The sequence below is a fragment of the Chlorocebus sabaeus genome, chromosome 11 (genome assembly GCF_047675955.1).
Source record: "Chlorocebus sabaeus isolate Y175 chromosome 11, mChlSab1.0.hap1, whole genome shotgun sequence".
Lineage (NCBI taxonomy): Eukaryota > Metazoa > Chordata > Mammalia > Primates > Cercopithecidae > Chlorocebus > Chlorocebus sabaeus.
In genome coordinates this window covers 45,733,517-45,748,682 of record NC_132914.1, presented here as the reverse complement: position 1 = coordinate 45,748,682, position 15,166 = coordinate 45,733,517, and the positions used below count along the sequence as shown (strand labels likewise).

The 15,166-nt window shown below is 40.7% G+C and overlaps 2 protein-coding genes across 6 annotated transcripts in view; one reads left to right on the top strand and one right to left on the bottom strand.

Moving 5' to 3' along the window:
* The window catches only part of PFKM (phosphofructokinase, muscle), a 45,877-nt gene extending 41,586 nt beyond the window's left edge, over positions 1–4,291 (bottom strand). Inside the window, exon 1 of the mRNA XM_037997201.2 lies at positions 4,224–4,291. The gene's annotated coding sequence lies outside the window, so the exon portion shown is untranslated. The remainder of the gene's footprint in view (positions 1–4,223) is intronic.
* SENP1 (SUMO specific peptidase 1) overlaps positions 3,515–15,166 on the top strand; it is a 61,493-nt gene continuing 49,841 nt past the window's right edge. For 2 of the 5 annotated variants that reach the window (XM_073020672.1, XM_008003033.3), the window contains exons 1-4: positions 4,088–4,241; positions 8,326–8,373; positions 11,697–11,827; positions 13,390–13,474. In XM_073020672.1, the coding sequence (XP_072876773.1) occupies positions 4,190–4,241; positions 8,326–8,373; positions 11,697–11,827; positions 13,390–13,474 (316 nt within the window). In that variant the 5' untranslated portion in view covers positions 4,088–4,189. Of the gene's footprint in view, positions 3,616–3,787; positions 4,242–8,325; positions 8,374–11,696; positions 11,828–13,389; positions 13,475–15,166 lie in introns of those variants that run through there. The other 3 variants (XM_008003035.3, XM_008003036.3, XM_008003034.3) reach the window with 3 other exon arrangements.

Genomic DNA, 15,166 nt, shown 5'->3' with positions numbered 1-15,166 from the left:
GCTGAACATCAGAATTTTGTCCATGAGACAATGCTGAGTTCAAACCACAGAAGCAGGTCCAAATGAGTCATCAGAGCAAAGGGAGTCTGAGGTGAGTATTAGGTACATCAGGGAAAAGGAGAATCAAAAAAGCAGGAAAGATGAGGGCAAATAAGAAATAATCTGTACAAAGTCAATAAACAATAGGAAAAAGCTATCAGCTGGGTTTATTTCTTGCTGCTTTCTATGCAGAGGCAAAGGAAGTCTGATTAAAGGGATGTAGACCACAAACAGTTGCAAAAGGAAGAAAAGAAAAAAAGAAAAAAGGAAAGAAAAGAAAAAGGAAGGAAGGAAGGGAGGAAGGAAGGAAAAGAAAAGCTGGCTCTGAGCAGTCAGCTGGTTCTTCCCTTCTCTATATATCTATGACTTCTTATTTTGAACCAATTCAACATTTTGAACCAAAGTTATTAAGTTCTTAACTTACACATTGTTCCATATTATCTCTCCTCCTTAATCATAAGATCGTAGGAAACAGGGAAAGTGTCTAGTTCATTTTCTCATTTCCTAGAGAGTCTAGTCCAATGATTTCAAATGTGAGTGCTCAAAAATATGGCTAAATACTGATATATATTTCATAAGTGCTAGGAGTTGTTACTTTAATGAAATTATTAACTTTCCGAGGAAAACCTTTTAGTCCTGAGTTCCCTCTGAAAATATAAGAGAGTTGAGCTAAATAATCACTAAGGTATTTCCAAACTGTAAGCTACTGGGGCAATGGCAAGGATATGTCTTATATGTATGTTTTATAACCTATCATTTCTAGTATATTATTGGGCAAATAGTGGGAACCTGATAAAGATTTGCAGTGAATTGACTCCAATATAGATGTAATTAAGTTGAGACGAAACATACAGATGTGTTTCTGAAGCTTCGTATAAATTGCTTGTGAATTGAACATTATTTAAAACATACATGAGAAATCTATTATTAAACGGTTTCCTAAGATGAAAATTTTTTACAATATTTGGAATCATTTTGTAAAATAGTAAGTCTTTTAGTCGATTTTTTTAAGTTTCACATATTTATATATCAAGGATGCTGACAATAGGATAAACCAGATTAGTAGTTCACAGTTATGAGCCAACTGATTTAATATTGACCAAATTAAGTTATTCTTCATAGAGAGAAATGTCCATTTCCCTACAGTTTCCCAGATGATCCATCCCCCACTCTCTCCCTTTTTCCTTTCCCTCCCCATCCCTCTTTCTCTTTCTCTCTCTCTCTCTCTGTTTCACACACACACAGACTTTCCCCCTTGGGTCTTAACTTGTATTTCGGCTTTACTTCAGTAGCTCTACCCTGATTTATAACACCATGCATACAACTTTCACTTTCCCATATTCCTTTGCACATTTCTTGCTGTTTACCCACATGCCTCACCAGTTTTGAAAACAGGTATGCTTCTCACGGTGTCTGGATCATCCAAAGTATCTAGATTCTTCAAGGTGTCTGTCTTTGTTTGTGGCTTTGGTATGAGCATGCTGGAAGTAGAAGCTTCCCCAGCTGAGAAACAATAGCTTTAGGTCACCCTCAAGGTGAGATTCAGGGAAGGGAGTGTTTCTTACTCCCTTTCATTTTTCCTATGACTCTGAGCTGTTCAGGGCTTTCTTTCCAAAAATCCAGTGAAAAATTAGAGAAGCGATGACTGTTCTCAACAACTCTCTTACCTCAAAAAGATTCCATTTCCTTGACATACATGGGGGAAAAGCAGAACATATAACTAGATACTTTGAGGTGGGGTGGATGAGAAGGCCATTTTTCCTTAAGGCTTGATTTACTTGATAGTTTTGGAGTGTCAGTTATAATGACAATAAAGATTCCCACAGATGAGCCCAGACTGGTCAAAGTAATTCATATAACAACACAGAAATCAATGAACAACTCATGGGGTAAATTTTGTTCCCCCCTCAACTCTCAAGTCCTCCTTATCTGCCTGGTGACTAACACAACAAACCAGGTCAAAATCTTACCTGGAAAATACATGACTCAGTGATCAATATTTTATCAAAGTGGGAATGTGATAAACTAGTCAGTTGACCCCTAAAATCCGTATTTATACTAGAAAGCTTCACATCTTGTATTGAGACTTCTTGTGAGAGAACTCATTCTCTGTCACTGGAGTATGATCAGGAGACAATGGTACCTGTTCTCTGAGGAGTCCTGACTAACTGGCGAGATTGAATCACACACATGAAAAATTTCAGATGAAACTCGTCTTTATGCATGGCTCCCTCCTAGAAATAGAGACAGAGTTTAATCCAAACGAACAGAGCTGTGGAATAAGATGTCAATGACTGACATAGACCAGCTATGCTCACTACTACTAGGCCTTAGGGCTTGACAATATAAAAGTATCAGCATATGAGGCAACACAAATAATCTACTTTGATGTATTTGACAGGGCAGGATCCCCTGAACTCAGGAAGCTTCTGAGAGTATCAGAAAGGCTGGGGGCCTCCACAAACTACCCTTCTTCAAGTCTGAGCTCAGACTGTGCCTGTGGCTGTGATCTGAGTGTAAAGGACCTACTAAGGGGGCATTTCTCTAAGACTTCTACAGGGCCTGGGTCCAGAGGCCTGCCAAGCTGAAGTGCTTGACAAACAGCCTGGATGAACAAACATATTTCTTCCCATTATTTTCTTTTAAAAAGTATGTCAGATTCCAGGTTAATCAATGTGTCCCAGGAACAACAAAGCCCTTCAGAGGTCAGAGGTGATTCCTGGATCCTTCTCTATCTCTACCCAGAAAAGCAGATCTCTAGTGGGTTCCCAAAAGCTTTCCTCACAGCTCTGCCTGTCTTTCAAGTTCCTCCAGAGTTCTCCAAGTTTCTACATCTTGCCAGCGTCTAGCCTAATCCATCCTCAAGATGCTTTTTCCTTTTTTTTTTTTTTTTTTTTTTTTTTTGCTGAATGGTCAATCAAGCATGAGGTGGTGCAGAGTATAGGACCGCAAGTTAAGAAACTTGTTTCCTAGTCTTAGATGGGCCGTGCACTTAAAACCCTTGGGAAATCCCTTCACTTCTCTGATCCTGGTAACACTAAAATATCTCCAATAACCTCTACGAGCACTAACGTTCTGTGATTCTCAATAAAACACGAGATAGCCTGAGATCGATTTAGATCTCAGGTCCCCATCTGTCGGGGGAAGCCACAGGTTTCCGCAGATTTAGGGCCACAGCGAAAAGCTGCCATGGAAACTGGAACCCAAGCAAAACTCGCCGTGCGGAACCAGAAGGCGGCGAGTAAGGGAGCTGAGGGAACACAGAAAAGCATAGGACGAAGGGCTCACTAACAGTATTCCGAGTACGAGAAAGCGAAAACGCCCAGACTGAAAAGGGTACTGACAAATTACAACAAGTCTTAAACGCTCCCTTGGCTTCTCGGGCCTCGCCACACCGCGCAGGCGTCCCGCTGGTCCTTAACTCTGTTCTTTGACCTCCGGCCCCAGCCCCCTCCTCTGCAGCCACCTAGCGGCTCTTCCGGTGCTGTGAAGGCGGTTCCGGTTCGCGGCGGTTCCCGGGTTTTGCGTTCCGCGCCCGGCCGGAAACCCCTTCGCATGGCAGCCGGTTCCGGTTCGGTGAGTGGCGGCGGGAAGCTGGGGGAGGGGTGAGGATGGAGGGAGCCTGGTCCAGGAGACTGTGTCGGGCCCGGTGCGCCGGCCCGGGCTGGACTGGGCGGAAGCGGGGAGCACGGTGGGGCCGGCGCCTTTTCCTCTGCCCCGCCCCCTGGGACCACCTCCCCTCCCCCCTGCTGTCCGGTGGCCGCGCTGTGGCCGCCGGTGGCCGTTAGGCTACCTGAGGCCGTTCCTTCTGGTCTCTCTCTCCTGGGCGGCGGAGAGGCCGTCTCCCTGCCGTTACAGCAGGCCCCATCCCAGCGCCCAGCGGTACTTGGGAAAAGGCCGGTTGCGATTCCGGGGCTTTCCCGCCAGAGCAGGGTCTTCTCTAGGGAGAGCTGTTTTCACCGGGAAGCTTGGCTTTCTGTGGTACCGGCTTCATCTCCCGCCTTCCTTGAGACCCCAGTGATATTTCTCGACTACTTCTGCGTCTCACGTAAACATTTCTCCAACTCTCTTACTCTGTGGTATCTCCCTGAGATGTGATATCGCTAGTGCCACCACCAGAAAGAAACGTCTGGACCCTCCTGCTCAGGTTATGAAAATCCCCTTAACTACCACAATTTGCTTACCTGGCTCATCGCCTCCTGGTAATTCCCTTGAACCGTCTCTTTCTTGGTGTACCCTAACGTGATCTCTGGATCGTTTCTCTTTCCTTGAGCTTGGTGATTTCTGTTTATCGGTGCCTGTGCAGTATTTCCACTATCTGGTTGGCAATAACTTGCTCCTTTATCACTTTCAAGTCAGCCTTGTTAAAGTCATTTTACTTCATATTTGGTACACTTATTATATTTGAAGTGGTGGTGATTCTTGTAATATTCATATAAAGCCTTTTATCTACTACCAACTATTTGACGATCTTTGTTATAACTGGTTATTCTGGATGGATTAGATCACATCATGTCCTAAATCTTTATTCTTCATAAAAATAATTTGTGTTAAGGACTCATGTTGAAATACAGATTACCCTGACTTTGAAATTACAGTTACAATGCAACTTTAAGCATCTCTTTAAGCATGATCCCTTAACTTACTTCCAGTTTACATCTCCCCCCACCCAACCACCCTTTATTTTTCCTCTCTAGTCCCTTTTAGGAAGGCTTTTTCATTTTTAACTGACTTCAATTAATTATCCCAACTGCAAAGATGGTCTTCATATCACTCATCTAATGAGTTGTCTAGAGGGAGTGGATGGATACAAAAACAGGTTCTACTACTTCTGCCTAAGGGAATGCAGTTTTTGACTATTGCTTTGGAACTCTGTCCTTTTCTTCCCAACTTCTACATCTTCTATCAGTTGTACCACCTCTACTGTCTTGCTGTACCTGTTTATGGATCTGGCTTTCCCTACTAGACAGTGAGCTGCCCAGTGGCAGGGACCCTTTCTTAATGCACATAGTTGGTGCCCGGTAAATGAATGTGTATGAAAGAATTTGAATACTTAGGGTTTACGGCGTTAGAGTATTAAGGTGTTTAAGGTGTTAGAGTCTGATTGGGAGAGATTACATGTAAAAATAGAGGGGAAGAAACCGCAAACACCTGATGATATAATACACACTATTGTACACGTAATTGTTTTTCAGAACTTGGAAAAGGGCAATTTCACGTGATTGCTTTCACACCTTTCTTATAAATTGTTCTAACCACATCTTGGTCCTGGATAAAGCTAACATTGGGTGTTTCTCTCTCTCTCTCTCTCTCTCTCTCTCTCTCTCTTTCTCTCTTTCTCTCTCTCTATATCTGTATATAGATATATATAGGTGAAATTATATCTATCTATCTGTATATTTTGAGATGTAGTCTCGCGCTGTCGCCCAGGCTGGAGGGCAGTGGTGTGATCTCATATGCCAAGAAAACTTTAAGCAGCCTTCCTTTGTGTGACTTTCATTATTGTGACCAGAAAGAAGGCGTATATCGATATATATAGATCTAAATATATATATATAGAGAGAGACATAGAGATACAGGTATAGATATAGATAGAGTTTTTTTTTTTTTTTTTTTTTTTTTAGACAGAGTCTTGCTCTGTCACCCAGGCTGGAGTGCAATGGCGTGATCTCGGCTCACTGCAACCTCTGCCTCCCAAGCGATTCTCCTGCCTCAGCCTCCTGAGTAGCTGGGATTATAGGCACCTGCCACCACACCTGGCTAATTTTTGTATTTTTGGTAGAGACAGCGTTTCAATATGTTGGCCAGGCCCATCTCGAACTGCTGAACTCGTGATCCGCCCTCCTCGGCCTCCCAAAGTGTTGGGATTACAGACGTGAGCCACCACACCCGGCCTCACTATATATTTTCTAGTGACTTCCTTACAGCCCTAAACATTGTCTTTTATATTCCCCTCTTTGCGTATGTGTAAGGTTATAAATGTTTCACCGCAGTTGTGAAGACTGTGATCTTTTTTGTTCTTTCAGATTTCCCGTTCCCTTGTGTTCCGCTACTAACCTGAGTTCATCTGAATATTTGTAATGGTTTATGTTCTTTCAGTAAATTACATGACCAGTGTATACTAGGAAATGAATTATTAGAATCATTTTTTAAAAAAGAAAACATTTTTACAGTTGCATGAATTTGGTGGCATCAAGGTTCCAGATCCAGCATTTTCATGGAGAATCTTGGGGTGAAATATTCCTTCTCCCAATGTAACTGGGGTGAAATATTCCTTCTCCCAATGTAACTGCAAGTGGCTAAAAGAATGTACCGTAAGCACACTGAAGAAGCTGGATATATTTGTATTAAAATATAAATGTGGGGTTTTAATTATTTAAAATTATAAATCAGTGTGGATTCCCCAGGGTGAGTGAGGGATTACTTTTAAATTGCCAGTGCGTATGAATCTTTGAGGTTGTGTTAAAGGATTTGAAGTTCTATGATGTTTGAAATGTGCCTTTGCCCTGGAGTCAGGATACATGGATTCTTGTCCTTTTTTTGCCCTATCTGTGTGATTTCAGGCAAGTCATTTAACCTCTCTGGATATGATCGGTAAAATTCTTTGAATTTCTAGCTTCCTTTTCTCTTCACATCTATCTCAACAAAATGCAAGGAAATTAACGTGGGATTATTCTTTTGGGCACCAAGCTTTTAAGTTGGCATTCTTCTTAATAATAATTTTTAAAAGGCTAGTAATGACAATTATGAAGCAACTTTAAAATGTCAAAAAAGTGTTGCTAATGTATTGGTTGATAAGATTTTTTTCCCCCTTAATCTGGAACCAAAGGGAGTCTACTCTATTAAAGAAGAAAGAAGGGGAAAAAATAACCTGAAGAATTTTTAGATAAAGAAGTCTTTTAAGTTGAGCATTTGGAAATACATTTGAAGCCTAAATCTAAGGCTTAAATTCTTTAGGGATCCTTCCTGGCAATACTAGGTAATCAGATAATTACTCTGCTTAGTCTATAGCTCTGCCAAGAAAACTTTTTTTTTTTTTTTTTGAGATGGAGTCTCGCTGTGTCGCCCAGGCTGGAGGGCAGTGGCGTGATCGCATATGCCAAGAAAACTTTAAGTAGCCTTACTTTGTGTGACTTTCATTATTGTGACCACAAAGAATGCCTATTATCATCATCCAGCCTCATGAATACATAGTATTGCTATGTGGTTGATGAAGTGCTTAATATTTTTAAAAATATGGTTATAAGATTATAAATATATATAGGTGTGACTATTACCATCCCTAGTAGCCTCCTCCTCTTGGAAATCTGCCAAGACCGTATGTGCCGAGGATATGTTTATTAACCTAGTTCCAAGCAATTTGGTTGTGTGGTTGGTTTTTTTTTTTTTTTTTGAGACAGAGCCTTGCTCTGTGCAGTGACATGATCTCGGCTTACTGCAACCTCTGCTTGCTGGGTTCAAGCAATTCTCCTGTCTCAGCCTCCCGAGTAGCTGGGACTACAGGCACGCACCACCACACCTGACTAATTGTTGTATTTTTAGTAGAGATGGGTTTTCACCATGTTGGCCAGGCTGGCCTCCAACTCCTGACCTCAAGGTATCCGCCCTCCTCGGCCTCCCAAAGTGCTGGGATTACAGGCGTGAGCCACCGCACCCAGCCAGCAATTTGGTTTTTAACATCTTTATTTTGTGGAAAAAGTGGATATATCAGAGGAGACAGTAATTTTTATATAGGCAAAGGGGCTTTGGTTTGTAGCAGTTTGATTGATGATGTTGGGGGAAGTACTTTGTACTCCTCCAGAGTAGTCCTTGATTGTCGTTAGAGTATCAGGCCGCTGAGTAAGAGATGGAAGAAAAATCTTAAAAGGACCATCACAAAGTCTGTCACTTGTTTGTGAAGTGATTTAGCATGAGGTAATAGAACAATGAGTTGGGAAGAATTTCTAGGTTATAATTTTGGTGTAGTTGCTGACATTATGACTTTAGGCAAAGCACTCAGTCTCTTAAGGGTTGGCGCTCCCAGCTTGCCTCTTGCTTTAATACTCTGTGATTCTGTGGGTAGTCTGTAATTGCTGTTTAATGTAGCACAGGTTGCAGAAATGTTTGGAAGCACCTCAAGCTAGTTTTAGTTTTTACCCTTTTCCCATCAAGTCAACTCTTTACCACCTTAGATTTTTCTCCACTAAGAACACAAACAAATGTCACTTCTAGTGGCTGCACCTTCTAAAATTAAGTGAAGTAGGCGTTTCAGTATGTAATTTTTCTGTTTTGTGTCTTCTTTTATAGGACTTTGTATCTTTGCTAAAGTCAGTGATGTGAAAAGACTTGAAATGGGTAAGACTAACTAGTTGTTGAATCCTTTCAGCTACTCTCATTGGTTAAGCTAGAGTGAAAGAATGGGTTTTCCTAACATTTTCAGTATTTGTATCTTTGTGCTTAATAATAATTTTAAGAGAAATCTTAATCCTAATTATGTAATACTATATGGCAAACATAATTATTATTATTATTTTTTTTCCGAAACGTAGTGTTGCTCTGTCACCCAGGCTGGAGTGCAGTGGCACCATCTCTGCTCACTGCAGCTTGTGTCTCCTGGGTTCAAGCAATTCTCCTACCTCAGCCTTCCGAGTAGCTGGGATTACAGGCATGTGCCACCATGTCCAGCTAATTTTCGTGTTTTTAATAGAGACAGGGTTTCGCCATGTTGGCTAGGCTGGTCTCAAACTCCTGACCTCAGGTGATCTGCCCACCTCAGCTTCCCAAAGTGCTGGGATTACAGGCATGAGCCACCGCGCCTGGCCCACATAATTATCTTTTGGTTAAAACATTGTTTATGTACTCATTTAGGAGTATTATCTCATTGATTATATTGAAAAAGCCAAATATACCCTGGCAAACATTTACTGTGTACTAGACACTGTTCTAAATATTTAAAATATATTAGTTCATTTACTCCTAACCATCTTACAAGGGTACCTAATAGCACCTACCAAGTAGGTTACTGTTATTATCCCTATTATATCACGAGGAAACTGAGACACAGAAGTTAAGAAGCTTGCCTAGAGTCATGTGCTATAACTGGCAGAGCCAGGATTTAAACCTAGGCACTCTGGTTCTAGAGTTTTCTAGAGTTCTTGTTCTTTTTTTAATTTTATTTTGAGACGGAGTCTCACTCTGTCACCCAGGCTAGAGTGTAGTGGTATGATCTCAACTCACTGCAACCTCTGCCTCCTGGGTTCAAGCAGTCCCCGTCTCAGCCTCCCAGGTAGCTGGGATTACAATCATGCGTGTGCCACCACATCCGGCTAATTTTTGTATTTTAGTAGAGATGGGATTTCACCATGTTGGCCAGTCTGGTCTTGAACTCCTGACCTCACATGATCTGCCTGCCTTGGCCTCCCACAGTGCTGAGATTACAGGGGTGAGCCACCGTGCCCAGCCGAGAGTTCTTGTTATACTGACTTCTAAATGACAATTTGATTAATGTAAATATTTTATTTCATTTAGCTAGTGTTACTGAGAATTGTGATTAGGACATTTTTCACTATTTCATTTATAGTACTTTATGTCTGTTAAGGCGATCAATATAAGATCAGGACTAGTAGCTAATTTAGAAATAAGTTGAAAAATCTATACTCTTAGATTTTATAACATCCCTGTGTTCCTTTTAGATTCACATTAGCTTTCTCTCTATTGTGTTTTCCTTTTCCTTAGTCTGCCTTCTCCTTCCCTGTTCATTTGTTTCCATTTTCTCTCATTGCTGATACCAGTGTAAGTCATTGAATTCTGTTACCTTTATTGCCTCTATTCTAGCTCTTCTGTAGTAATAAAGTTATCAAAAATGGTTCAAAAGTAAAATTCTGCCCTAATGTTATAGTTATTGAGCTGATACCTGTTAAGAGCAATATGAATAAAATTATGCTTTTAAAAAATTTCAGGCAGATGATGATGATGATGATGATGATGATGATGATTTTTCTTATTATTATTATTAGAGACAGAGTCTCACTCTTTTGCCTAAACTGGAGTGCAGTGGTGTTATCTTGGCTCACTCCATCCTCCGCCTCCCGGGTTCAAGCGATTCTCATATTTCAGCCTCCCAAATAGCTAGGATTACAGGCATGTGCCACTATGCCTGGTGTATTTTTAGTAGAGATGGGGTTTTGCCATGTTAGCCAGGCTGCTCTCAAACTCCTGGCCTCAAGTAAGTGATCCACCCACCTCAGCCTCCCAAAGTGCTGGGATTACAGGTGTGAGCCACCACACCTAGCAGGTGGATTATGTCTTAAAGCACTTTTTTGTGTTAAAACAGGAAATGAACCAGTGTTAACAGTGTTTGTTACTGAATGGTGAATTTTTTGCCCCAATCTTTTATATTTAAATTTTTTTCTGTAGTTAAAATGTTTAAAAAGTTTCTTTTGGGGGCATTTTTGGTTTTTGTTTGTTTTTCTTTGTTGTTTTCTGAGACAGGGTCTCACTCTGTCGCCCAGGCTGGAGTGCAGTGACTCTGTTATGGTTCACTGCAGCCTTGACCTCCCCACGCTCAGAGGATCCTCCCAGCTCAGCCTCCTGAGTAGTGGGGACTACAGGCATGCACCACCACGTCTGGCTAATGTTTTGTTTTGTTTTGTTTTTTAATAAAGACAAGATTTTGCCATATTGCCCAGGCTGGTCTCGAACTCCTGGGCTTAAGCCATCCGTCTGCCTCAGCCTCCCAAAGTGCTAGTATTACAGGTGTGAGCCACCTTGCCTGGTCTTGTTATTTTTAAAACTTTAAATTAAGCTGTTTTTATATGTGTACAAGTTTTGAATTGTTTTGAAATTAACTGAGGCCATCTACCAATGAGCCAATTTCTGTACATGGACCTCTGTTGACAATGACAATATGAGATTTTTGCCTTTAGTTAGCTATTAAAGAGGCATTTTATTTTATTGCAGAGTTGTTCTTCAAGTTCTTTTTTTGTTATTATTGTTAGACACAGGGTCTCTCTCTGTCACCCAGGCTGGAGTACAGTGGTGTGATGATAGCTCGCTATAAATTTGAACTCATGGGCTCAAGGCAATCCTCCTGCCTCAGCTTCCCAAGTAGTTGAGGCTACAGACATGTGCCACATTGGCTGGCTAACTTTTTTTTTTTTTTTTTTTTTTTGAGATGGAGTTTTGCTGTTGTTGCCCAAGCTGGAGTGCAATGGCGCGATCTTGGCCCACTGCAACCTCTTCCTCCCAGGGTCAAGCAATACTCCTGCCTCCAGCTTCTGAGTAGCAGGTACCTGCCACCATGCCTGGCTGATTTTTGTATTTTTAGTAGAGACGGGGTTTCACCATGTTGGCCAGGCTGGTCTCGAACTCCTGACCTCGTGATCCACCCACCTCGACCTCCCAAAGTGCTGGGATTACAGGTGTGAGCCACTGCACCTGGCCTGCTGGCTCATTTTTAAATTTTTTGTAGAGACAGGGTCTTGCTGTGTTGCCTAGATAGGTCTTGAACTTCCGGCCTCAAAAAATCCTCCTGCCTCAGCCTCTCTAAGTGCTGGGATTACAGGCTTGAGGCACCATGCCTGGGTGGGAATTGTTTTTATTTGGTGAAAAGATTGGTTCATAGGGGAAACATTATTGAAGAATTATGTGACTTGAACTAATCCACACTCTCTCCCTAGATGATATTGCTGATAGGATGAGGATGGATGCTGGAGAAGTGACTTTAGTGAACCACAACTCCTTATTCAAAACCCACCTCCTGCCACAAACAGGTTTTCCAGAGGACCAGCTTTCACTTTCTGACCAGCAGGTTAGGAGCAATTTTCTTCCTTTAATTAATTAATTATTTGGGCTCCTCTTACGTTTTCATCTTATGTAGTTTAAATACCACACTCAAAAATACAAGCATGGATATAAACTTTTTAGAATCAGTGATTTTAGTGTTTGGAATTCTGCTCTATATATTAAAATTAAGACAAGGAAGTTAAGACAAAATAGGCTATGTATGAGTTCTTTAAGAACAGTACCTTTTAGAAAACTCATTGTTCTCTGAATTTTAAAATTACTTATATACAGATCGGTGTTCTTTTAAACTAGCGCTTAAAATTGCTGAGCATTAAATGGGGGAGAAATGTGAAAATATAGAGCAGCTCTGAGATGTCTGTGCCTGGTTTTCAAGGTCTGGTTCAGGACCAACAGCATCAACATTACTTGGGAGCCTGATAGAAATGCAGACTCTCAGGCTTTATCTCATATCACTGAATCAGAATTTATGTTTTAAAAACATCCTCATTTGATTTATATGCACATGAAAGTGTGGGGAGCACTATTAATAAAGCAGTCTTTTTCAATAGGAAAGCCATTAGTAATTTGGTTGAGATCATTCTTTGATGTGTGAATCTTTACTAATAGGATAGTTAGCATCCGTGAGCTCTAGGCACTAAATACCTGTAGCATATACCTCCCCCCATAATTATTTTAATAGTTAATGTATGTCCACACATTTCCAGATATGTACCCAGGGTACAGCACCACCTCTGATTGAGAGCTATGTCTGTAAAGTTATCAAAACAACCAAAACCAGATTGATTTTTCTCAGCCTTTTTAATATGTGTTATAACTGGCTTTCAGACAGGGTGTACTAAATACATACTTACCTTTAGTGAACATTCTTTGAATTAAGTTGTATAACAGATATTTTGCCTGTTTTTTTTCTTGAAGCCTGAATTATTTCATTAGATTGTCTACGTGTTTTCCTTTCTTATTAGTATGTAGTACTAATATGTATAACATGTAAATATAATTATATCAAGTTCTGAAATAGTCTTAGTTCTGCTATAGTCTATTTATTTAGAGACGGAGTCTCTCCATGTTGTCCATTGCTAGTCTTGAACTCCTGAGCTCAAGTGATCCTTCTGCCTTGGCTTTGCAAAGTGCTGAGATTATAGGCATGAGCCATTGCACCCGGCTTATAGTCTTGTTTAATTATTTATTTTTCCTAATATATGCTTTTATTTTATTGTTAAAAAACATGACATGGCCAGGCATGGTGGCTCACGCCTGTAATCCCAGCACTTTGGGAGGCCAAGGTGGGTGAATCACCTCAGGTCAGGAGTTCAAGACCAGCCTGGCCAACATGGTGAAACCCTGTCTCTACTAAAAATACAAAAATTAGCCAGGTGTGATGGCACATAATCCCAGCTGTAATCCCAGCTACTCAGGAGGCTGAGGTAGGAGAATCACTTGAACTCAGGAGGCAGAGGTTGCAGTGAGTAGAGATCGTGCTGGTGCACTCCAGCCTGGGCAACAAGAGTGAGACTTTGTCTCTAAAAAAAAAAATGTGACTTAAGAAAAATCTTCTGCTTTGTTTAGATTTTATCTTCCAGGCAAGGACATTTGGACCGATCTTTTACATGTTCCACAGGAAGTGCAGCTTATAATCCAAGCTATTATTCAGGTATGACACATTACTTGGAGTCAAGGGACTTTATACCTTTTGGATTTCTTTATAGCATATCTTTTATGTTTATCATCTCCAAAAGTAAAGACATTGTCAAAAACAAGATGGTATTTTCTTCACTAGAACATCATTTGAATGGCTTTTCCTGTGTATGTGGTTGCTATGATACTTTACTGATTTTGTCTCATCCAAATACTAGTTTTCTTGTGGGAAAGTGTTTTGAGAATCTAATCTAACTGTCCATTATGCCATTGTAAAAAGCAATACAACTTTGTTTTTGACTTTTTTTGGGGATATGTGTATGTGATGTGTGAAAAGGGTGTTTGTTTTGCATTAATTTAAATCACAGAGCTAGTTTATTTCTGTTCTACTTGAAACCATGAAACCTGAAAATTTATTTCTTCCTGAGCTTGTCCTTCTTTCAGGGCAGGAAATGTTAACTGTGTGTTTCTGTCTAGCACCTGCCACAGCCATATGCTTGCATATTCAAGGGCTTGCCTATTTAACTTGTGATCCATGACAGAAGTCAGCATTCTCTAGGTTGTTCTTATCCTGTGATCTGCCTGACTTATCTATCATCTGCCCCTTACTAGGGTTTGGACTTCCAAGGGTCTTCTGCCTCTGCCTTGAGAAACTAAGAGTTTTGTTGGTTAGCCTCTTGGCAGTTGGACTCAGGAAGATTACAGTAGTCTTCCCAGGTCTTTTTACTCCTCATGCTTCAGTCTTCTTGCCTTACCACAATATAGGAATACTAGTTATACCATTGAAACTGCCTCAAGAGGAATTTTTTTTTTTTTTTTTGACACGGAGTCTTCCTGTGTTGCCCAGGCTGAAGTGCAGTGGTATGATCTCGGCTCACTGCAACCTCTGCCTCCTGGGTTCACACAATTCTCCTGCCTTAACCTCCCTAGTAGCTGGGATTGCAGGCAACCACCACCATGCCTGGCTAAATTTTGTAATTTTAGTAGAGACAGAGTTTCACCATGTTGGCCAGGCTGGTCTCGCACTCTCGACCTCAAGTGATCCGCCTGGCTCTGCCTCCCAAAGTGATGGGATTACATGTGTGAGCCACTGTACCTGGCTGAATTTTTATAAGGATAAATTGGAATGATAAATACGGAATGCAGATAATAATTATTCTTGTTATTTGGCTTCCTTAGGATTCTTTGTCAGTGAGATCTCCTCCCTAAAAAGACGTTAGTATGATGCTTTTTTAGATTCACACTGTATTTAAATGTGATTTAGGTGGGTGATACTTTATCTGCCCTGGGCACTGGACTTCCATAGTACGTGCGTAATTTGTATAGAAAAATCAATTTTCTCGAAACGTAACTCTACTACCATTGTTATTGAGAAGGCTTTTTGATGAACAGAGTCTGAAATCTGGTTTGATAGCTCAGTATTAATGACGGAGGAACGATTGAATGGTTAATGAAATTAGATCATCGGTATTTCCATTTGAACTCAGGCTGTGTTTGCTTATAATTTCATATGCCAGTTTACCATTGGATGGAATCTCTGCTTTAAGTTAAAAACAATTACTTAATAATAAACAGCTATATAGAAAATTCTACTGAAAGTTCCCTTCTCATAACCCAATTCTAATGTTTTATTTTTAATTTATTTTATTTTATTTTGGTTTTTTTGAGATGGAGTCTCGCTCTGTTGCACAGACTGGAGTGTAGTGGC